This window comes from Capricornis sumatraensis, chromosome 23 (genome assembly GCF_032405125.1).
Source record: "Capricornis sumatraensis isolate serow.1 chromosome 23, serow.2, whole genome shotgun sequence".
Classification (NCBI taxonomy): Eukaryota; Metazoa; Chordata; class Mammalia; order Artiodactyla; family Bovidae; genus Capricornis; species Capricornis sumatraensis.
The window spans coordinates 50,140,556-50,164,720 of NC_091091.1; the positions used below are offsets into that span (position 1 = coordinate 50,140,556).

At 56.0% G+C, this 24,165-nt stretch overlaps 1 protein-coding gene across 1 annotated transcript in view; it reads right to left on the minus strand.

Moving 5' to 3' along the window:
• TCERG1L (transcription elongation regulator 1 like) overlaps positions 1-24,165 on the minus strand; it is a 198,981-nt gene that overhangs the window by 66,371 nt on the left and 108,445 nt on the right. The window contains exon 5 of the mRNA XM_068961619.1: positions 943-1,034. Coding sequence (XP_068817720.1) covers positions 943-1,034 — 92 coding nt within the window. The remainder of the gene's footprint in view (positions 1-942; positions 1,035-24,165) is intronic.

The window sequence follows — 24,165 nt, forward strand, 5'->3', positions numbered from 1 at the left end:
AGTGCAGAGATGAAGACAGTAGTTAAAGCAGAAGAAAGACTATCTGTTTAATAAATACGTAATTCTGGCACGGATGTTCACCTCATAGAGGGAAATCCTTCATCGGGAAGCAAGAGATTAATTTGCTCTATTGTCCTTGACTCATTTATACCATCTAGCCCCAGCATTAGTGATGGAGAGGATGGTGGAACCACAGGTGAGGGTGCCCAGGGATGTCGTTAATGGGGAAGGAACAGGACAACCACAGGAACGGGGGACCTAACAGGCCAAGGTAGAGACAAGGCTGATAGCAACACAGGAAGAGAGAATGTTCACACAATACTGTGGCAGACCAGAGGCCACCAGGGTGTCCGACGGCTCAGACCAGAGGCCACCAGGGTGTCTGACGGTCAGAGCAAGTTATGTGCCATTTGTGACTTTCAAAGGCAGTAGTAAAAGTTGATTTCTTGGTTATTCGTGGGAAAGGAAATGCACTCAACACGTTCTCGGTCAGTCTATAAAATGCCGCTTTATCGGGAAGGGCCTGAGATTCTGTGCTCAGGAAACAGGCGTGCATTGGTTTTCCTGTAACAGTGAAACCAAGTGCAGATTGCAGCTTCACCCAAGGGGTGTCCAACTGTAGAGACCGGCCGCCTGTGTGCACTCGCCTTCTGAGACGGGGGGCAGCACGCGTGAGAACCCAGGGTCACCACCCAAGCCCCTCCGAGCAGAGCCTGCCAGGGAGCTCTGGACTGGACACAGACGGGAAGGCCAGGCTGCTCCTGCTTGGCTCCCAGACGCCTCTTCCTTCTGCTGGTTTCTGCAGCGGTCCAGCTGGCAGCGGCCTGGTACCACAGAGGGGACTGCCAAGTGCCGCTGCTGAGTGTCAGGTGGGAAATGGGGAGAAGGGTGTGCGGGCCCCCAGGGCCCCCAGCCGGGGGTTTGCGTCTTGCAGCCACCAACCTTGTCCTCACCATCCCCCGCCGGGCTCTTCCTCTCTGCGTGCAGCACCAGGGCCGGTGGGCAAGGCGCCCGGCTGCGCTCTCTGCTTTTATCTGTGGGACCAAAACAACCATCGTTAGCATCACATCAGTTTGTAAACCCGGAAAGGGACAAGGAGCAGGCTTGGGAATGCCAAGTGGTGGCGCACACATTGCGTCTCGCAGGAGGCTGTGCCATCCGCGCTGCTGACAGAGCCTCCACCGGGGCTTTGCGTCCGCTGGCCATGAAGCGGTTGGCCACACACGCTGGGCCGGGCCACGTGGGCCACGATGGACAGGACCCAGGCCTCTCGCACAAGGACCAGGGGCCACTGTGGCAGCTGAGCCAGCAGGCTGTATCAGCGGCTGCGACGGGCCACCCTGGCCCCCAGTCCCGAGCAGGAACAGGGGTCCACACTAGCCACACCCTGGCGAACACTGTTCGTCGGTCACTAACGCAGGCTCTGGCTCCATGGGCAGCCCTCTCAGAGCTTCCACTGTGCAGACAGTAACTGCCCGATGGAGGAGGTGGAAAGTGCCAGAAGCCTGAGGCTGGAGATGAAAACAGTCAGGCTCCCTCTTATTCTAAGACACTGTGCAGCCTCAGATGTCTGTAGGCAGTGACAGGCGGCAAGGTTAACCACACAGTTAGGGCCAAGGATGAGTGGAAACTCCAAGCCACCCAACCACAAACCAGCCTCACAAAGAGATACCTCCACCGAGAGGACCCTGGAAGGGTCCAGAAGGGGTTGCGTGACCTGGAATCCCGCCTGTGCAACACGTCTGGGAGGATCCCGGGGTGGTTTCTGCCCAGTAGGATGGAGGAAGGAAGGACACAGGGGATCAATGTGTGTGTGTGTGTGTGTGCATAGGTGTGAGTGGGTGCATGTGCGTGTGTGTGCATATGCGTGTGTGCATATGTGTGAGTGCGTGCATGTGTGTGCATGTGTGTGTGTGCGTGTGTGCATGTGTGTGTGTGCATGTGTGCATATATATATGCACGTGCGTGTGTGAGCGTGCTTGGGCTTGGCTCCCATGTGGAGCCCGGCCGTGGTGGCCACAATGGCATCAATACCCGCCCCTAGTGGCTGCAGAGCTGGGTCCGGGCTCCAGGGCAGCCTCTCCAGAGCCCTGGGTGAGGAAGAACCTCCCTGCGGACACTAACAGCTGATCTCAGAGCTGCCTGTGGGCCCTCAGGTCAGCTCTGGACCGGGACCAAACATCCAGTCCACAGAGAGGAGCTTCATGTGGACAAGACAAAAGCAGGCGGGAGCCAGCCACGAGGCCTGGCCTCCGTCTGTCACAGGCAGGCCTGGATAGACAGAGGTGCCCCTGAGCGCAGCCAGGCCCCTTGTTCGTGATGTCGCTCTCAAGGGAAGCCAGGCCTGTGGGCTCTGCCCCAAGGCCAGCTGGCTGGTCCTGGCTGCTTGGGAGCCCTGAGCTCAGGCTGGGGGCAAACAGACCAAGTGTGGACCCCGGACCTCGTGGGCCTCCTGCTCCCCTCACGTCTCCACACCAAGTGTGTCTGGAGCCTAGATCGCACTCTCCATTCGCACAAGGGCGGCCAGTGCCGACCACTCACCTCCCAGGCCGCTGGGACCACCACCCAGAGGCCTGCCTCGGGCCCGGAGACACCACCTACGGGGCCATTTCACCCCTAGACTGGGGGAACGAGCTCCCAGCCCTTCACTGAACCGTAAACCCAATCTGAGTCAATAGACCACATTTCACACCATTCCACCTGGAGGGCAGTGGGGCTTTACTTCATCGTCCTTCATGGTGATGAGCGGAGCCCCCCGGGCAGCTTCCAGAACCTGCGAGAATGAGCCCCTCCGCCAAAGCCCGCTTCTTGTCGAGACGCGAAGGGCTATGTGGGGCCAGGAGGCTGGCTCCAGATGGGACAGTCCTGACCACCCACTTCCTGTGTCTGCAAAACAGATCACACCACCCACAAAAGACAGAGGAGCCAATAGAGGAGGTCGATGCAGGAAGATGGTCCCTAGCTGGGTGACACCGGAGCTCTGCTTGAAACATCAGAGGGAGAGACGAGAGCGGCCCAGAGAGCAGAGTCCCACGGGGAGGACGTCGTCGTGAAGCCCCACAGCTGTGCCCCCACGGGTTACATGAAGCCCCACGGCTGTGTCCCCCGCGGGTTATGCGAAGCCCCACGGCTGTGCCCCCGCAGGTTACGCTGTGGGGGGGCCGCGTGCCCGAGTTAACGTAGGCCTCATCAATGCCCACGGCAGGGCACCCGGCCCATACTGCCTCCCATGGCTGCTTACTCCTCTCCTCCACATGGGGACCTCTCAGGGCCGCAGACCCGAGAGCTCTACCCCCTGGCAGCTCCCAGCAGCAAGATGCTCCTCTGCAGGTGGAAAGAAGCATGGAGTCCCACTGTGCCAGCAGTAGATTCTCAGCGCCCTGGCCCCAGGCCTCCCACAGGCACTGACAGATAATGCAGTCAAGAGTCAGGGAGCCTCAGCTTCGGCTCAGGCCCCGATCCCGCCGGCCACAGGCTCTGCGCAAGGTGGGGGCTGGTTTGCAGGAGGCATTCAGGGAGCAGCCCCGGAACCCAGCGGTTCTCGCTGCTGCAACTGAGGAACAGAGTGGGGAGCTGGAGCCCAGGGTGGGCGGACGGGGGTTGCAATGACGTCTGGATGCGGGTGACCTCGGAAAGACGTCTGCACCAGGCAGAAATGTGCAAGCGCCTGTGCTGGGGGGTCCGCCGAGGAGATAGCTGTGGAAAGCAGCATCGGAGACCCCACCAGAGCAGCTCTCCTGAGGAAAGGAGCTGGGAACATGGCGCCCTGCCTTGCCCCAGATATCTTGGCTGGAGAACCTCCCCAGAGCCTCCCGAAGGACCTGGGGCCCTAGACCCCTGCTCTGCAAAGGAGGTCAGAGAACAGGAAGCAGCTGAATGCCCCCCAAGGCCCCCCAGCAAGGCCCCAGGAAGGAAGAGGAGAGCTTGGACTTGCAAGGAGGTGGAACGGTCTGGTTACAAGCCTAGGCTCCGATTTCTAATTGCAGGGCCGGGCAGCTTCCAGGGGCCTGAGGCATGAACAGCAATGAGCAGATGGCTGTTCACCACCTAAGCACGTGGTCTGGGCTACTTCGCAGACTACAGGGGTCGTTCCAGGATGGGGGTGTGTGCTGACACGGGGGGAGAGGGGTTGGGGGGGGTGCTCCAGAGAGAAAACAAAGCGATCAGGTACCCCTGAAATGTGAGGAGCAGATTCTTGTCTCGGGCCCATAATGCACGCTGTAAAAAACGTGCAAGGAAGCTGATAGCATCCGCGCTCGTCACAACATCATTCTCAGTGACAGCAGTCTTGCTTATGTGAGTTCCCTCATTACCTGAGAAAACATTCTTTTTTTCATTTATTGAAAACACTTGATCCCGTAAAGAAATTGGTTCGTCAAGTCCAGCATTTCGGCTGCATGCCTGGCGTTGGTCACAGGACGGCTTCTTCAAGAAGACGGTCCTGATCGTCACTCTAAAGCCCCCTTTCTGCATGGCTGGGCCAGGGCCCAGAGCCCCCTGTAAAGCCTGCATCTCCCCATTCATCCTGGAAGGGCTGATGTGACGGCTCCCCAAGGGCCACTCCGGGTCCTCTGACCTGCTTCACCCCCTTGCACTTTGACCTCTGCACAAACCCTATGGTGTCGCCATCAAACACCCCCTCGGGTGTCAAAGAAAACGAGTTTATGGAGGGAAATGAACAAGTCGTAAGACCCTGACGAGCTTAGGGGTGCCCACGATACATTTCCATGCTGTGAGGGAGGCAGGGTGGTCTATTGATCCAGCTGAGCTCTGAGTTTGAAGAGCTCTCAGACAGGCTGCAGTTTGCTTTTCCTCCCAGTAGGGCTAAGCAACGAGAAGGCCCGGGCAGTTTGCATGGAAGCCAGGAAGGAGAAAGGGTGTCTGTGTGAGAACCGCCGTGAGAAGCACATACACATTCTGTCCTTGTACGGAACCCAGCGCAGCCCTGGCTGCACACGGGGACAAGCTGGGGGAGAAGGGCGAGAAGTGAGCTGCGCCCAGCATGCTGCAGGGGACTTCCCTGGCGGTCCAGTGGCTGAGACTCTGTGCTTCCAATGCAGGGGACTCCAGTCTGATCCCTGCCTGGGGACTTAAGATCTTACACACATGGCTAGGCCCAAAGATCAGAAAAAAAAAAAAAAGACCTTTTAAAAAAAGAATGAAACAGAAAGAAATAATGCTGTGGGAGTTGATGAGGGTGAAGCCAGGGGATACACAGTAGCCCGGGGCAGGGGGACAGGGGCAGTAGCTTGTCCGTTCCTTCTCGTGGGCAAGACGGCTCAGCGGTCAATCAACCTCGCCTCCCTGAAAGAAGAGCCAGGTGGACCTGAGCTCGGGGGCCGCCAGCACGTTACCTGTTGCTCAGGCGTCCCCTCGAAGCCACCTGTTCCCTTAGGACCAGAGACGTAAGGACTCAGAGGTGTCTGCCTAGTGTCAGGTCTCAGACCAAAGACAGCTGACTGATGTCAGCAGCGGGGCAGTGATGTAGCTGGCACTTCAGCCGAGGCTCCTTCTACTGGATAAAGCACAAGGATTCTTTCAAGCATTTAAAGATTGCTCTTTTAATTTCTGAAATGAAGAAACACTGCAGACAAGTCAAAATTGTCTAATTTACCAAAAATATATGAAAGTATGTCAGCCTCTTCTAATTCAAAAGGTGATTCTGAACTTGAACCTCATTTTAGTCCAACACATTTTGTCCTCTCTTGGTCTGTTTCCTCAAATGTGTGTGTGTGTGTGTGTGTGTGTGACTCACTCAGCCATGTCTGACTCTTTGTGACCCCATGGACTATAGCCCACCAGGATCCTCTGTCCATGGGATTCTCCAGACAAGAATACTGGAGTGGGTTGCCATTTCCTCCTCCAGAGAGTCTTCCTGACCCAGGGATGGAACCCGGGTCTCCTGCATTGCTGCCACATTCTGGGATTCTGAACAGGACATCTGGAACTGTCTGCGGAATATCACAAGAAACAGAAGATGCCAACTGGGAACTTGGTTTCCTGCTGGGGAGAAAGGAAGTGGATTAACCCCAAGGAGGAAAATGAAGGAGACAATTGACCTTTTCTGTCCTGAAAACCAAGAGTGACTTCTGACGGGTTGTTCCCTGGGAACTGGCCTCCTCTGACCCATTTGCAATCAGTGGGGAATCTCCCTTAGACCGAGGGGGCCCCTGATCTACAGATGGTCTGCACTGCACGACCCTGGCAGTGGCTTCCTGGGGGTGCCCGTGAAGTTGCAGGGGCACCAGGATGGCTTGAGTTCCCTGGTTGTTGCAGAAACGGGCCTTGGTGGGAAGGCTGACAAAGCCTGTCCACACCACTAAACCCCACGTGCACACTGGCCTGCGCCTACAGACGTTGTAAGCGATAGACTGGTCCCTGCAGCGGGGGCTGTGCTTGGAAACAGAGGTGACCACCACTCCTGGAGAAGCCTCTGCAGGACGTGGGGTGCCAGACGGCAATCCCGGCATCACGGGGCCCCAGCTTTTGTGTTTGCCACAATCTAGAGACGCCACTTCCATAAACGAGTGTTCTCACCTCCGAGCACCAACAGAACATCACCTGCTCAGGGAAACGTCTTAAGGAGAATAATGAGTGGAGTTCTAATCTTGAATCCTGTCTCCCTGTAACCATCATCTTAAAAATAATTTCTGCAATGCTTGAGCAGAGTGGAAACAATCACCTCATTTTATACCAAAGTAACTCAGACAAGAGAAGCTGTTTTCCAGGTTGCAAAATAAACCACTGGGGAGGGCCAAAATCATTTGCCAGTTTTAGAGGTATTGGACTCCTTTGAAGGTTGTGATGATAAAATAAAGGAAGAGATGTGACTCGTGCTGAAGAAGCTAAAGGACACACTCAGGTCTGCTGTGTGTGGTCCTGGAAGAGGCCGGAGGGGGCACTGACCCTCAGATCTCCCCTCCAGAAAAACCACGGCCCCTGGAAGAGGCCGGAGGGGGCACTGACCCTCAGATCTCCCCCTCCAGAAAAACCACGGCCCCTGGAAGAGGCTGGATGGGGCACTGACCCTCAGATCTCCCCTCCAGAAAAACCACGGCCCCTGGAAGAGGCTGGAGGGGGCACTGACCCTCAGATCTCCCCTCCAGAAAAACCACGGCCCCTGGAAGAGGCCGGAGGGGGCACTGACCCTCAGATCTCCCCCTCCAGAAAAACCACGGCCCCTGGAAGAGGCCGGAGGGGGCACTGACCCTCAGATCTCCCCTCCAGAAAAACCACGGCCCCTGGAAGAGGCTGGAGGGGGCACTGACCCTCAGATCTCCCCTCCAGAAAAACCACAGCCCCTGGAAGAGGCTGGAGGGGGCACTGACCCTCAGATCTCCCCTCCAGAAAAACCACGGCCCCTGGGAACCTGGCCGAAGTCCAGCTGTACTGCCCCCCAGGTGGCACCGTAGCAAGAGCTGCAGGCCCTGGGGGACCCACAGGGGCAGGAGAGACACAGAGAGGTCCCAGGGACGGAGAGCCAGCCAACAGGAGCGCCGTGGGGGCCGGGCAGGGTGCTGGGCTGGCCAGTGCGAGGGTGGGGGCTGCAGGCGGGCAGGGGGAGCACGTCCCTCCAGCCCCCTTGTTCCTCCAAGCTGCCCCCTTGGGAGCCCTGAGGGTTTCCTGGCTCGGACCCTGGAAGGAGGAGGTGAAGGCTGAACTCCTGGAACCCCGTCTTCCAGGGCAGACTTCCGGGCTGCCGGGCAGCGTGGCGAGGCACAGACCTGGCCAAGGCCAGGGTCCCGGGGATCCCGTCCTCCTGTTCCTTTTCTCAGGCCCGCGTATTGGGGTCACCACAGAGAGGCCGACACAGCCGGAGACCTGAGGATGTGAGTCAAATCCCAGGGGCCCTGGGAGCCTAGCTGGGGATGCCCACCACCAACACGGTCAGTGGACAGGAGGGCGTCTCACCGCCTCACTGAGGACACAGCAATTGAGCAAACCGCGGGCCACGTGCCCGTGACAAGGGTCCCGGCAGGGGCTGCGGTTGTCAGTTTTCTCCAAGAGCCCGGAGCAAACTGGGGGTAAAGGACAGACACGGGCCAGCAGAGGCGCCCCTGAGTGATGCGCTCAAGCCCGCTCAGGGGCCGGCAGGGCGGCCTGAGGCCAGGACCCCAGGCTCTGGAGAGAGCCGAGGCCGCAAAGGCCAGTGGATGCGGCCTGCGGCTGCGGGAACCCGCTTCAGGCTCACAAACACTCCGCCCCACAGCGAAGGCTGGCCAGGGCCTCCCCGCCTCTGCTGTGACTGAAGATCATTTTCAGGTAAGTGGCAAATCATTTCTGAGTCCTCCCGCATTTGTCATAGGCGGCGATTTCTCAGAGTTGACAAGCTGCAGGGAGAACTCATTTTCTAACCCGTTAGTAACACCCTGGGTTTCCCTTTGCAGGAACAAAGGGTTTTAAAACACTCAGGAGAACTTAGCTTCCTCCACAGAAAGGGTCACAGCACTGCCACGTGGCCCCACCCCCGTAACCCGACTTTCCTCTCCTGCAAAGCGGCCACACGGAGCCTGTCTCCATCCCCCGGGCCCCAGCCAGGACCCCAGACCAGCGCTTCTGGATCCTGCCGCTGGCCTGGCTGATTTACCAGGGGTCTGATGTCACCAGTGGACAGAAGGGCGTGGACAGGACAGGCTGTTCTCAGCAGACTCCTAGAGCCTGAGGCAGCTGGCGCTCTCGTGAAGACAGGCCGCCTTAGACCATGGGCAGCCACGTTACACGGAGAAGGCGATGGCACCCCACTCCGGTACTCTTGCCTGGAAAATCCCATGGACGGAGGAGCCTGGTAGGCTGCAGTCCATGGGGTCGCAAAGAGTCGGACACGACTGAGCGACTTCCCTTTCACTTTTCACTTTCATGCATTGGAGAAGGAAATGGCAACCCACTCCAGTGTTCTTGCCTGGAGAATCCCAGGGATGGGGGAGCCTGGTGGGCTGCCATCTATGGGGTCGCACAGTGTCGGACACGACTGAAGCGACTCAGCAGCAGGAGCAGCAGCAGCCACATTACATGATGGCATCACCGACTCGATGGGCATGAGTTTGAGCAAACTCCGGGAGTTGGTGATGGACAGGGAGGCCTGGCGTGCAGTCCACGGGGGTCACAAGGAGCTGGACACGACCGAGCGACTGAACTGACCGACTAAGCCACGTTAGAGCGGAGATGAGCTGTTGGACGTTGATGGCCAGTGCACCCCTGCCCCGTTTAAGGGCGCAGCATCTACTTCACCGGGACATGGGGCTCCCAGCACTGGGGGAACGTCAGGGCTGGGATGGAGGCTGGCTCCATGCTGTGCCAGCCCAGAGAGCTGCGCCCAAGGTCCCCAGGCAGCGCCAACCCCAGGGAGCAGGCCCAGAGGAAGTTGGCACCCGGGACAGTGTGGTCCAGGGATGCCTTAGAGGGCTGGCCACCCAGCCCGCCCCCTGACCTCGGCTGTGTGTTCACTGGATGAATGGATGACAGAGCTGCAGGGACGCCAAGGACAGGTGCCATTCCAAACACATGCTCAAAGTTCTGATCACCATCATTGCTAAGTAGGGCTATCAGAGGCAAAACAGACGCGTGAAATGCGATGATTTCTCTACAAGATGAAAAACCTTCTGTGCACTTCGTCAGACGTGTGGTGAGCCAGCTACAGCCTCCCCGCAGACGTGGCCCAGGAGAAGAGGAGACGGTTGGATAGAGGCGGAGGTGGGGTGGGAGGGGGCATTGAGGGGAAGACTGAGAGATGTCCCTGCAGGCTGCACACCCACCGTCCCTCAGAACACGTCCCTCCAGCCCAGGTAGAGCGTGTGGCAAAAGGGCAGCATTCAACCTTTTCCAAAAAGCATAAATCCATTTCACAGTCCCAGGCTGAGTTGCTTCAGCAACGCCCGCCTTTCAAGGCAGCAGGGGAATTACAAGTGCTGAGAGACAGAAAGCATCCGCCCACCCCTGCCCCTCGCCCTGGGGAGGCCGGGGAGCGCCCGCCCGGCAGTGAGCGCGCCCCCCGTGCGGGCGTCATGGGTGTCACGGGGGGCTGGCCCTGCGGGCACCCCGGGACTCCAGCCGGTGCAGGGCTCAGGCACCACCCACCCGAGAGGCAGGGGCGTGCCCCAAGCGCACACACAGGCGCACACTCACACACAGACACACACAACTGCTTTGATGATCTTTCAGCCGTCACAGAAGTTAAACGCATTACACAGAAACCCTCTGCTTAGTTAGCTAACTGTCTGGTCTACACGTGCCAGGAGGGAATGGGAAAAAAAAAAAAAAAAACCACACACACACATGTGCAGAAAGTGAGATGACTTTTTCTAAAGCTGACATCAAAAATAAGTTATCTGTGCTATGAAAACTGTTCATCCTACGCATCGCTTTCAAAAACCGCCACAATATTGTCAAGCAATTAGTCTCCAATTTAATTAATTAATTAAAAAGAAAAATGTCGATGCATCTTTGGAAAGTGAGCTAAGGTGTATCATTTCCCCTCTTCTGACTGCAAGGACACTGGATCCTCTCCTGCTTGGGCACTGACACCTGTGGGCAGGCCAGGGGCAGGCGTGTGCTGGGCCCCACATCCAGCAAGCCTCCCGAGGCTGCCGCTGGCAGCCACTCCAGGGCTGGCACTGAGCAACAGCCTTGAGACCACGGTCAGCGGGTGGGCAGGTGAAAGGCGGGAGGGACGGGTCCCGGGACGGCACTCCCCACGACGCCCCTGTACGCCCTGCTCCCGGACATCTCCCGCCTGCACTGAGGTCTGGCGTCCCGAGGCACACTCCGGTCCTTCCCGTCTCTAATGAGGCTGGCGCACCTCGCGGGCCCCGAGCCCCTCTGCGGCAGTCCACACTCTGTTCCCACTCCTCTGTGCCTCCGACAACACGACCGGGCACGCTGCCGTGCTTTACCTAAGCAGGCCCTACCTTCCCGGCCAGCTATTAAATCTCCTCCCGCTCGTTCGTCCCGAGGCGTTTCCTAGCTGCCTCGCGTGTTCCGTGAGCTTTAACAGCCGCGGCTCCCACAGGGGCCTGAGGTCACAGGGGCGGGGGTCTAAATAGTGGAGTCAGAATGGCTGAACAGGACGCCCCCCAGGCCTCCCCCCGGCCGGTGTCGACCTCGGTCATCTCTGGGCCCCTGAGAACGCTGCCTCCTGCCTCTGCTCACTGAGCCTCCCTGTTTTAATGGGAGGATGAACTTCAGACTAGACAGTGGCCCGGGTGATGCTCCCAGGAGCTCAGGGCGCGTCTCCCACGCAGGTGCAGGAAATGAGAAAGCCCCCTGGCTGAGGTCCTCAACATGGGCTCAGACGAGGACGATGAGGTCTGAGGGTGACTGGCTCTCGTTGCGTCAGCTGAGCTTCGACAGACCCAATGAGGAGCATCTCAGGACTCCCGGGGGCTCCTCTAGCGGCCCCTCAGGGCGGAGTGTGGTTCCAGGCGGGGCCCCCCACCCTGCGGGACTGGACCCCTTGCCGTCGGGGGACTGGCCTTGGTTGAGAACCTGGGGGTGGCCCCCCCAGACCTGTGGTCTCTGCCACTGGGGGCCCCGGGAAGCATGCAGCTCGGGCAGCCTCCCCCCCCACCCGTGCCCGGTGGCTCTGGGCCACCACGGGGCGGGGGCCTGGGAAGCATGCGGCTCGGGCAGGCTCCCCGCCCCCTCGGTGGCTCTGGGCCCCTGGGGACCAGCATCCGCTGCGTGCAAACGCTGTGGACTGTGTGGTTTCTGCACTCGCTCACTCTCTTCTGTCAAGTTAAAGAGCAGAATCAAGACACGGGACTCCAACGCCCCCTCCAAAGAGCCGCAGGTAACTGGTTAATGAGAAAGCAGCCTCCCCAAGGGCGTGGGGCTCCCTGCTGCAGAGACTGGAGCAGTGAGAAGCTCCTGGGGCTCCCTGCCGCCGGCTTCAGTCCCCCCGGGGACACACTCCTGCGTGGTCCTCAGCAAGGGGGCTCTGTGGTTCCGTCTCATGGGGACACCAGGCAAGCATCCCGCCCTGGGGGACTGGGGTGGCTCTGGCCACTATCCCTCCTGCCCTCCCCCACGGTGCGGCAGGGGCAGGCTGAGCCAGGCCCCATCACGGGGCAAGGTCCCGGGGCCACCCGGGCAGAAGCTGCCCCTGCACGCAGCCCTGGAAGGAGGCTCTCTGCTTCCCCTCCCGGGTCCTGGGGACGCGCTGCACTTAGGGGCAGGACCGGCTCCAGTTACTGAAACATCGAAACTGGCATCATTTTGCTGTAAACTTTCCTCTCTGTTCGGGAATGGACCAAGGAGAGGCCTTCAAACTCTGCTGTTCAGAGTGACTGGAGAGGAGTTTGGTCTGCCCTGCCCCACAGGCCACTGTCCCCCAGGTACCCCGGGCGCCCCCCGACCCGGGAATCTCCAACCTCACAGCAGCCAGGAGTCCGAGCCAGTCCAGCCCCAGGAACCTGGGAGGTTCGTGCAAAGGCCCCCCACCCCACCTGCCGCCGCCAGTAACACGACCGCCATGGAGGGCTGGGAGGCAGGACCTCCCAGCAATGCCTTCCAATCTGGGGTCATTCAACAAGGACCACAGATTTGGGTTTGGGGGTTAATGGAAAGGTTGCTGATCGCTAATCCACAGCAGCTTAGTAGAACCTCACCAGCACCTCCCGGTGACGGGAACAGTCCTCACATGGCGGTAGGGGTGTCACGCTATTGATCAGGGGAGATGCTTCTGTGGTGAGCGCCCAGAAACCCCGATTCCCCAGCAGACGGTTCTGTTCTGACCACAGAGAGGCGACGGCTGGCGGCTCAGACATCCTCACACTCTCGTTTCTGCGCCGGGTGATGGCAGAGCTCCCCACGGCTCACAGCCGTTTCTTCATTTTTTGGCCAAGAGCGCGTGGCAAGCAAGGCCCTGCTCCAAGGCAGCAGGAGGCAGGAGGGGGTTAGAGGGGAAAGAGAGGCCGGCAAAGCCAGGCGAGCTGCGGGCGGCAGGCACCACCCAGCCCCGCGGCCGGGGTGCCTGGGCGAGGACGGGACAGGGCAGGCCCCTCTGGGGCTGGCAGGTGACCCCAGAGGTGGATGCAGGGGGGTGGGAACGGCTGACGGAGACGAGGGAGAGCAAGTCGCAGAGCTGAGGCAGCCACATCCAGGACCCGACACAGGCCCAGGTGCCAGGGCAGGAGACCAGGGGCAGGGCCCGAGGGGGAGCGAGGCCACTCAGGCCGGCATGAGGCCAGCTGACCCAGCGGGGGTCAAGACGGAGCAGGCAGCGCTGAGAACATGAGGACAGCGACGCTTGGAACTGTCAGTGTAAATAATGCTACACAGGCTGCACTGTGTAGGGTATGTTGCGGAGTGCTTCACACATAGCAAAAGGGTTACACTTTATTTTCACACTCAAGTTTTTTCCAAGGCGACTAGCTCCTGCTACTATGATTTCATTAAAAAAGAATCTCAAGAGAGACCTGCAGTTCTCTTAAGAGCATTTTGACAATGGTAAAATTAGAAGTTAAGAGTCTTAGAGTTCGAATATCATATTTAACACCTTGGTTATCTTGACATGACTATTCATGGCTTCAGATTTTAAGCCATTCTCAAAGTACATTTTTATATAACCTTTAGTTATATGCAGAAGAGAAAAGCATGATTAAATATATTCATATTCTAAATGACATCATTCACTTGTATCAAATAGGAACACTCCCAGAAAAATTCAATATTAAAGCAGTTGTAATATAAAAGGGAGGTTTGCGAGGCCTCCCTTTCTGGAATAGGATTTATGATCACCAAGCCTATTTTATTGTTAGCAATGTCCATCCCACCAAAGAGGGTGTGTGTCTGGGCCTCTGGGCTGACGCAGCTGTCTCGGGGATGCTCACTGCGGGGAATTTTGGGGTTCAGGAGAGGGGGGGCATGGCCTCCCCGAGCACACGGCCACTGTGGAACTGAACCAGCCTCCTCTTCCCGAGAATCTCCCTGGTCTGTGTGGTCGGGACATACCCTCCAGATTTCTGGCCAGGGCCGGGCCTGCCCTGGCAATGAAGCCTCAACCTGGGAAGAGGCCGCTGTAGCGGGGCTCAGGTAGGGAGCACCCTCTCCTTTCTCCTGATCTGGAGAGCTCAGGAGTCAGAGAGGAGGGACAGCGGCCAATGCATCCTGGGGGTGCCAGCCTGGGGCTGGGCTCAGCACAGGGGTGGGGACAGGAATCAGACCGGCCTGGGAGCAGAAACCCACCTGAGTCACTTACTAGGCCTGAAATATGGGGACAATCTCTCACCTCCTTTGAGTCTCAACTTTTCCAACAGACGGGAAAACTAATATCTTAGTTGGCTCAGACTGCCATAACAAAATGCACAGACGCCGTTCTGGAGGCGGGAAGCCCAGGGCCAGGTGCCAGCACTGGGGGGTTTTGACGCGCGGTCTCCTTCTGGCCCGTGGACGCCGCCTTCTCCGAGTGTCCTTCTGTGGCAGAGACTGCTCTGTGTCTCTATCGGGCACTAGGCTCACCATGAGGGCCTCACACACATGACCTCATCTGAGCCCAGTGACCTCCCAAACGCTCCACCTCCAGATCTGACCACATTGAAGGTTAGGGCTTCAGCATATGAATTTGGGAAGTGGAGGGTAGGAATGTTCAGTCCGTAGAAGCACCCCATGCAAGCTTCTGGCTGTGGACAGAGATACTGAATATGCTGAGCACAGTGTCTGCAAGGCAGGTGCTCATGCAACAGGATCCGAGGGATTACTGGGGCAAAATCCTCCCAAACCAGCCTCCTCTACTGCATAGGGTCTGCCGTTGAGCAAGCAGAAAGGACCCCAGCCTAGACGGAGACCGGGAAGGACCCCACGAGTCAGGGGCAGGGGTCTCCCTGAGTCCCTGCTTCCCACATGTGCAAACTCAGCCCCAGGTCCAAGTGTCTTACGTGCCTGTTCTTCTTGCTGGATCCTATGAAAACTTGTAGAAATTATTCTATAATGAACCTTGTGAGTGAAGCATTCAACAGCCTTTGCAAATGCAGCAGGAAAGACCATTCATTCCTCCCCAAGCGTCATGGCTCACATTGAGATGGAACTGCAGATCGGGGCACAGGCACCAAGACTGTTCTGATGCAGCAGTGAGTCTAAGTGCATCTGTGGTGTGCGTATGCGTGTGTGTGTGCACGCGCATGTGTGTGCATGTGTGTGCCCGTGTGTGCACATGCACGTGTGTGCATGTGTGCGTGTGTGCATGCATGTGTGCACGTGTGTGCGTCTGTGTCCAGTGTGTGTGTGTGCGTCTGTGTGTGCGTCTGTGTGCGCATGTGTGTCTGGTGTGTGTGCAGTGTGTGCATGTGTATGCATGTGTGTGTGCGTGTATGTGTGTGTGCATATGTGTGCATGTATGTGTGTGCTTGTGTGTGTGCGTGCGTGTGTGCATGCATGTGTGCGCATGGGTGCAGTGTGTGCATGTGTGCAGTGTGTGTGCATGTATGTGCATGTATATGTGTGTGTGTGTCTGGGGTGTGTGTGCATGTGTGCATGTGTGCGTGTGTGCATGTGTGCAGTGTGTGTGCGTGTGTGTGCATGTATGTTTGTGTGCGTGTGCATGCATGCACATTTCTAGGCTTTAAACCAAGTCATGCTGCTGAACATTCTAGACTCTTTTACAGTCCCTGAGTCTCCAGGGCGAGTGGACATAGGAAAAGAGGCCTGAAGAACTGCCAAACACCTCTTTAAAAAGTTCACCTTTCACTGTTCTCGTACAGAAGTGAGGGGAGCACGCACAAGGGTCTATCACCGTAAAGACAGTGAGCCTTGCTGAGTAGCTTCTGTCCCCTGCATCTAGCTGGGGGCCCGGCACCAGGAACACCTCATTAAGTGTATCATTTAAAAGGAATTGACATCTATTTTAAAAAATTCTCACGATGTGTGATAAATCCATCCTAACCTAACCCACTGGTGTGATTGAAACAGACAGATATTTACAAGGTGCATGCCCGATGCACAGAGGTGTCCTTATGTGGCTGATCACTCTGCAGGACTAACGCCAAAGGGGGTTTTGAGAGGACTGCGCAGACTGCACAGTCTGCGGTAACCTTGGATTTACACGCCCGCCGCTCCAGCATGTGTGGGCCGGCTAGCCTCCGAAGAGCTTCCTGGTGAGGCGGCCTGACTTCTGCAGACGAATCTACATGAGCATGCTGTCTTCACCAAGCTGATTTATTTTCACATTTAGGGGTAATAAAATTAATAGTGCAGCGCTATGTCAGTGGATGAAATTAACTCAGACTTTTTTTTTTGGAACCAACTCCTTTCAGTTATTTTCTTTATTTTCAAAAGGGAAGTTATTCCAGTCATTTGATACAAATGGGTTTAATTAGTTTAAGGCAAACATAACCTTTAACAAAAATACAGGCTGGGGACCGCTGGTCTGTGTGCTACTGGGGAAGAGAACAGCACTGCGCTCGAGGGTTGATTTGTCACGGCAGCTGTGCAATCCGATCTGGTTCAGCATCAGAGCAAACCACTCACCTCCTGAAAGAGTAATTCCTCTGCTGAGGCCATCAAAAAGCCAGCCCGTCCCCGCACACAAACGTATTCTATGACAAGGGCAGGTGCGTGGAAAGATGGTGAGAAGGAGGCGGTCCATCGCATCCGTGCCCTGCCTATTCTGCTGAGTACCACCCAAGACGGGGCTGGCTCTGGCTGAGGGCAGGGTAGACGTTTTCCAAGGGCCTTGCATTTTTAATGACTCTTTGAAAGGTATTAAAAATTTATTAAAAAAAAAAAAAAAACCCAGTCAATCCTACACTTGCCGTGAAGCGTCTGCTGGAAAGAGACCCTTGGTTTCGAAAACACTCAGACGGAGGATTCTCATCTTAGGTTACCCTTCCCCAGGTCTAAGGGGCCGGTTACCACCTGAGTGGTGACCTGATCAGCGAGAATCGGAATTATTGGTCCAGAAGCCAGCGTGTGTGCTGTAAATCCGAGCTTGGACACCATGCCCTTCAACGGCACCCTCTCCTCCGCAGGACAGAACTCAATCCGCTCCTCCCTGGCCGTGTCTTGTTCTCCGGGACGCCTCCTGCCCTGACGAGAGCAGGACGCAGTCCCACGTCTCTGCTGTGTCTGCGGTGGCACGGGGGCTCGGGGCTCGTCCTCTCTGGTGCTGTCCGTGACTCTCCGCATCAAGCGGGACATCCCTGCTCTGCCCTGCGCTTTGTCCATTCCCAATCTCTTTACTAAAATCATTGGCCAATGCAACTCTCCTTCTTGGCAGATGAACCCCGTGAGGTGAGAGCCATGTACTCACATGCAGGCTGGTGCTCAGTGGGCATCACCTGGCCCCTTTGGTCCAAGTCACCTCCCCACTTGGACGGTCCCTTCTCTCTGCCCCTGGCTGGGCTACGGGTCCCCAGCTCACCATGTCCCCTGTGCTTGTGTCTCTGTAGTGAAGGCTTCTGTTTGCTGGAACCCACGTCCCTTTCTGCCTGAAAAAGTTCTTCCCTCTTCCACAGCGGTGAGCACGACTGCTCCCTTCTGCCAAGACTGCATGCAGAGTGCCACCCAGAGAAAAGACCTCATGTCCTCCTGGTTTTAAAATACAGGATGCTTATTTCTATCCCTGAAAGTCACTTTTAAATGACTCATTTCATAGTTGTGAGCTCCCTGAAAACAGAAGCCACGCCTTTTAATCTTTAAACCTACTTTCAACCAACTGTGTGATTGGCACAAAATAGACACTTAATAAATGTTGAAGGGCTGACTAAATGTCCACACAGATGAATGAACACCGATCCGTGGGAGGAGATAAGTGGGTTTGTCAATCTGTCCCCTTCCATGGGCAGAGCAATCAAACCAAAGAGAAACAAATCAGCAGATAAACAAGGAAGTGGACATTATATTTGGCAAGAGCTGAGGCAACTGCTGTGGGGGTTTCCATCCCGGAGCAAAGTCCTCCACAGCAGCCGTTCAAGGAGGCCTGGGAGGCCTCCCAGGACAGCTGCACTCAATCTCAAGTGAAAGCACGGTCTGTGCGGGAAGACAGGAGATCACGGCCAGGACTCACCCTTCCACTGGCTGATTCTACAGGGTGAGTGGGTAGCCCAGGATCGCGGACACCTGAGCCAGTCTGCAGTGATAAAGGTCAGCTGTAGACACAAGACAAAGAGCAATCGTGGGTCTCACAGAGTGGAGAGGGAAAAGGCCAGACGTCCTGTCTAGGGTCTGTTCATTTCATATAGTGTCCTTAAAGGGACTGAAGAAGGTACTTCATTCATGGAGCAAGAACCGTACGCTATCAAAAATTAACAGGAAACATAAATAAGCTCTAAGTGAAGCCACTCAGTCGTGTCCAGTGCTTTGCAACCCCGTGGACTGTAGCCTACCAGGCTCCTCTGTCCATGGGATTTTCCAGGCAACAGTACTGGAGTGGACTGCCATTTCCTTGGGAACTATACACATCATATAATCTATATATGTATATATTATCTAAAAGACACGTGATCCTTGGAAGGAAAGCTGTGACGAGCTAGACAGTGTGTTAAAAGCAGAGACATCCTTTGCCAACGAAGTTCTGTCCAGTTAAAGCTATGGCTTTTCCAGTGGTCATGTACGGTTGTGAGAGTTGGACCTTAGTGAAGGACGAGGGCCAAAGAACTGATGTTTTTGAGCCGTGGTGTTGGGGAAGGCTCTTTAGAGTCCCCTGGACTGCAGGAGATCAAGCCAAGTGTGCTAAGTCGCCTCAGTCGTATTTGACTCCATGACCCCATGCACTGTAGCCTGCCAGGCTCCTCTGTCCCTGGGATTCTCCAGGCAAATATACTGGAGTGGGTTGCCAAGCCCTCCTCCAGGGGATCTTCCTGACTCAGAGATCGAACCTAGGTTGGATTCTTTATAGCTGAGCCACCAGGAAGCCTTGAGATCAAACCAGTCAATTTTAAAGGAAATCAATTCTGAATCTTCATTGGAAAGATTGATGATGAAGCTGACGCTCCAATATCTAGGCCACATGATGTGAAGAGCCAACTCTGAAAAAGACCCCGATGCTGGGAAAGATTGAGGGCAGGAGGAAAAGGGGACGACAGAGGATGAGATGGCTGGATGGCATCACTGACTCAATGGAGATGAGTTTGAGCAAACTCCAGGAGATAGTGAGGGACAGGGAAGCCTGGTGTGCTACATCCCACGGAGTCACAAAGAGCTGGACACAATTTAGTGACTGAACAACAGTATTTATAGGTACTTATATTTACCAAATATGTTTATATTGACCTATGACATACATACAAATATATGTATATATTAATATTCCAGTCTCACTGAGATAAAGATAATGCTCTGTTTACCACAAGAACAGTTGCCAGCCTAATGCAAGAAAACACTTATGCAAAAGCTTTGAAGAGTCAGAATCTGGAGACTGGAGAGGTGTCCGGGGGAGCCATCACCGCCTACCTGATCGCTAGTCCACACAGCCAGCCGTAAGTCAGTGCCCTTCACCCATGCAGGTCCCTTCCCTCCCAGCCCCCGCCTCACCCTCTAGCACACGGCTCTGGCCCTTGTAACCACAGGCAAGTCCACTAGACTTGGCTAAGGGTGATGGAGAAGCCCGGCTGAAAGCGGGGTCGGGGACAGAGGCTTGAGATGCCACGGTTGGTGGCCTCGGTGACCGCAGAGCACCTGGGTCGAGTCTGCCACCCCTGCCGCGGGCAGGAGGATCTGCTGAAGGAAGGCACGACTCACACAGAGCAGCAGGTGTTGGCGAGGGCTGTGTGACGTCAGAGCCAGGGTCCACGCCAACCCACAGCTGTCCCGGACCCTCCCGTCGTCCGGGACGTGATGACGGATCCCGGAGTCCCAGCACGGAGCATCCCACCCGGTGCTCCGCTCAGCCGATGGTTGCAGGACTGACCCGCCCCCACCCCATCCCTCCCTGCGCTCGTAAGGAGGGCGGGTCCCCAGCGAGGTGCCCGTCTGCCCTGCGCTGCCTCCTTAACTTGAGATGGAAAACCGGAGGCTGAGGTGTGTGCTCCCGCAGCTGGGGTCTCCACGGCCTCCCTGCGGTCTGCAAGTTCCCGACTTCCCGCTGCCCCTTTACTGCCCCTCACTCACAAAACTGCCCTGAAAGCTGGTGTTTGGGCCATGCGGGCCTCTGCAGCCCACCACCCCACGCGCCGGAGGACTCGGGGTGTGCAGTACAGGTCGAAATAAGAGACACACCACACTGTCCCTCACAAAGGGCGTGCTCGACCTATGCCTGCCACGTGGTCCACACGAGCCCAAGGCCCTCCCAGCCAGCCGCCCGCCTGACGGATGGCCGGGCATTGACCTGGGGGTGAGGTAGACGCAGGCCCTGTATCCCAGATGCTCCTCCCCTCCTGAATGACAGCCTCTGCCCTACCCTCCAGACTGGCAGCCTGTGCCAGTCAGCCCCCAGCACGCTCCGCCCTGGGAGCCCCTGAACCGCCCACCTTGGCGCATTTAGAGCCAGGAGCACACGGCTTTTGACAAGAAGATGGAGGGCCTGGCTGTCGTGGCGGTTAATTGGCGGTGTTATTTATGTGTTTGGAATGCTTGTGACGTCCCCTGGCTGTTTCTGATGCAATTAGTTCCATTGATGGCCAGGTTTATGAGCTGAAAGAGTGAGAACCAGAGCGCCGCGCCTGATACCATAGGACACAATAAGAATGAGCAGGCTCTGCTGATTGCCACACAGAGCACCCAGAAAATGGGCTGCAAAGTTTCACAGGGAGATAAAAGCTCCCTCTTGCCTGCACAATTACTCTATCCACTTTGGAAATACATAGGCCACAGTCGGGGAGAATTGAACCTCTGAAATTAGAGGCAAATGTATATGAAAACAATTTTACTGGTAGGCAGCCCCAACATCTAATTAATATTGCAGAAATAGCTGAATTTTTACATTTCAATTACTCCTATATTCAGTAATGGACTCATAATTAGCATGAATTCAGGACAATTACTACAGAAAACTTCAAAGGCTGTCTCACACTAATGTCTCAATAGTTTGACTTTGGATTTTTTGCAAGTGTCAGTGGGATGGGACCCTGTCATATCTTTTAAAATCAATTTAAATTGTTGCAGAGGTAATACCGTATCTGGGACCCAGGGCAGTGAAGACCACATTGACCTTTCCAGCGGCTCGCGGGGTCCCGTGCGGCCGTTCCAGTGTGTGCGCCGTCCCCTCTGTGGCGGTAACAGGTCTTGCTGTCACACTCAGCCCTGCGCACACCTGGCTGGCACGCGGGGGGTTTACTGAGGGTCAGTCCCCATGGGAGAGCCGCTGGGTCAGAGGCCACGCGGTTTTGTGGCTTTGATAATGTGCCTCATCTTGCACTGTAATGCGTGGCTGAGCCTCCCACCTGGAGGGGGGCCCCGGCTCCCTGAGTCCTGGCCTCACAACGGGGTCTGCGAGACCCGTGCCAGTCTGAGAACTGAAAACGCAGGTCTTCATAGAGACTCACCTAATTTTCACCCCCCCATTCCACAAATATTTTTTGAGAACTTCCTGTGTCCCCGGCACCATCCTGGCCTGAGAGAGCACAGGACAGAATGAAACGTGAAGTCCCCTGCCCCTTGGAGCTTATCTCCTGAAGACTGGGGACAGGGGTCATTAGGGTCGTGTCTGAACATCAGCGCAGGGTTGACACGGTCGCCGAGCCGTGCTTCCTCTGGGTAAACTGTGTGTCCACGGGGGCTGCTCTCTCCCCTTTGGGGCCGTGGCTCATTCGTCTGATAGATTAAGGGCCCTTCTGTCTAGGATGTGTGTGCGTGTCTAGGATAAGGATGGTGAAATACCATTTTCCTCCTGACTTTCCTTGTGACTGTGGTCTCTATGACAAACCCAGGCAGTGTATCTAAGAGCAGAGACGTCAGTTTGCAGACAAAGGTCCACAGAGTCAAAGCTGTGGTTTTTCCAGTAGTCATGTAGGGATGTGAGAGCTGGACCATAAAGAAGTCTGTGAGCGCCAAAGAATTGGTGCTTTTGAACTGTGGTGCTGGAGAAGACTCTTGAGAGTCCCTGGGAATGCACGGAGATCATATCAGTTAGTCCTAAAGAAAATCGACTCTAAATATTCATTGGAAAGACTGATGCTGAGGCTGAAGCTACCTGAGGCAAAGAGCTGACTCGCTGGAAAAGAAAAGACCCTAATGCTGGGAAAGATTGAGGACAGGAGGAGAAGGGGGCAACGGAGGATGAGGTGGTTGGATGGCATCACCGACGCAATGGACATGAATCTGAGCAAACTCTGGGGGATATTAAAGGACAGAGAAGCCTGGGATGATACAGTCCATGGGACTGAAAAGAGCCAGGCATGGCTTAGGGACTAAACAACGAACAACAAGAAAAATAGTTTCCATGCCCAGGTTTTAAGGATCAGATTCACTGTTCTCTTCTTTCAGGGCTCCTGGGTTCTTGCTGTCTTGAAAGACTCATTTTACTTCAAAACCTGGTCATACTTCCCCCATGATGTTCCCTGGGAGTTTCACAGTTTCATTGTGCATGCCACGGATGGCTCCATGTGGATTTTAATCAGGTGAAGGTGTGAGACGTGGATACATCTGTGTAATTCACCAGGTGGCTTCTCCGCTCCCTCAACAGCATCACCTGGACCATCCATGTCACCCTTTGATCTGAAATTCTTTCCTGTTGGACACTGAGTGCCTGTGGGAATCTGAGTCCACCCCTGGGCCGACATGCACCTGTTTGTTAATAGGTACGAGCAGACCTCTTTCCATCGCACTTTGCTTTATGGTGCTTTGAAAATGTTGCATTTTTTTTTTACAAATGGCGGGTCGGTGGCGACTTTGCATTGTCAAGACAATAGTTACATTTTTGGCAATGAAGTATTTCTAAATTAAGGTAAATGCCCACTGATTTTTTTTGATATATTACAGTTGCACACTTAGTAAGCTGCAGGGTGGTGTAAGCATGACTTTTATCTGCACTGAGAAGCCCAAACATTCCTGTGGCTGGCTTTTTCGTGGCGTTTGCTTTATTCCGATGGTCTAGAACCAAACTCGCAGTATCTCTGAGGTGAGCCTGTACTGATCGTATATTTTTGCGTACACACATATGCACACACACGTGCTATTTTAAGATGGAAAAATTTATCTGATGATATACACATTAGTCGGAGAAGGCAATGGCAACCCACCCCAGTACTCTTGGCTGGAAAATCCCATGGACGGAGGAGCCTGGTGGGCTGCAGACCATGGGGTCGCTAAGAGTCAGGCACGACTGAGCAACTTCACTTTCCCTTTTCACTTTCATGCATTGGAGAAGGAAATGGCAACCCACTCCAGTGTTCTTGCCTGGAGAATCCCAGGGACGGGGGAGCCTGGCGGGCTGCCGTCTATGGGGTCGCACAGAGTCGGACACGACTGAAGCGACTTAGCAGCAGCAGCAACATACACATTAGTAAGTCCAACCCACCAAGGTTTTTCCTGTTCCGTTTCCTGAGGTCCCTGACAGGCAGACAGCCCCGGAGAGCCAGCCCTTCTGGCGTCTGCAGGAAATCTGCCTTTGGCACGACAGCCCAGGCTGTGTTTCAGGGTCAAGGGCTTGGGACTTGCTCTGACAAGCACGGGGCGCAGGGGTGACGTGGGGATTAGCCACCCACCCGAGACTGGGTGGGTGGCTAATCCCCACAGGAGCCTGGAGCTGTGATCAGCGTGCCTGAATCGCAGCTTGTTTGTCCTCCTCTGGCTGGCGGGGTGCACAGCTCAGCCCAGAAACGAGGGGCCAGGTGGATGACCGAAGGGCACCTCAGGCTTAGAACCTGGTGAGTTTAACCGGACCAGCCGATGGAATCTAGCTGAAATGGAAGCAAGGAACTCCCTGAATTGCAGGGTTATTAGCGCTGGGAATCCCTCTCCAAAGTGGGCCAAACAAAGGCTGCCTTATCCGTAGACAGTCTCTCCTGGACGGCCTTCCCCCTCCCCATCCCGAGAGCATCCGGGGAGGGGCCCACAGAACCAGACAGAGTCCCGCCCACGCTGGTTGCCAGAAGCTCCCATCAGCAGTGGGAGGTGGTCCCCCGAGTGGCCCTTCTTGGGGGCCCGGCTCCTCCCCTGGCCTGGGGTGGTCCACCCTCCTCCGCAGCCTGTCCTGTCCTCCTGTGGGTGCACCCTGGGTGGGATGCTGGCTCAGGCATCGCCTTCTGTAGACCCCTGAACACCGGGGTGGTCAGCTCTGTCTGTGGACGCCTCTCTCAT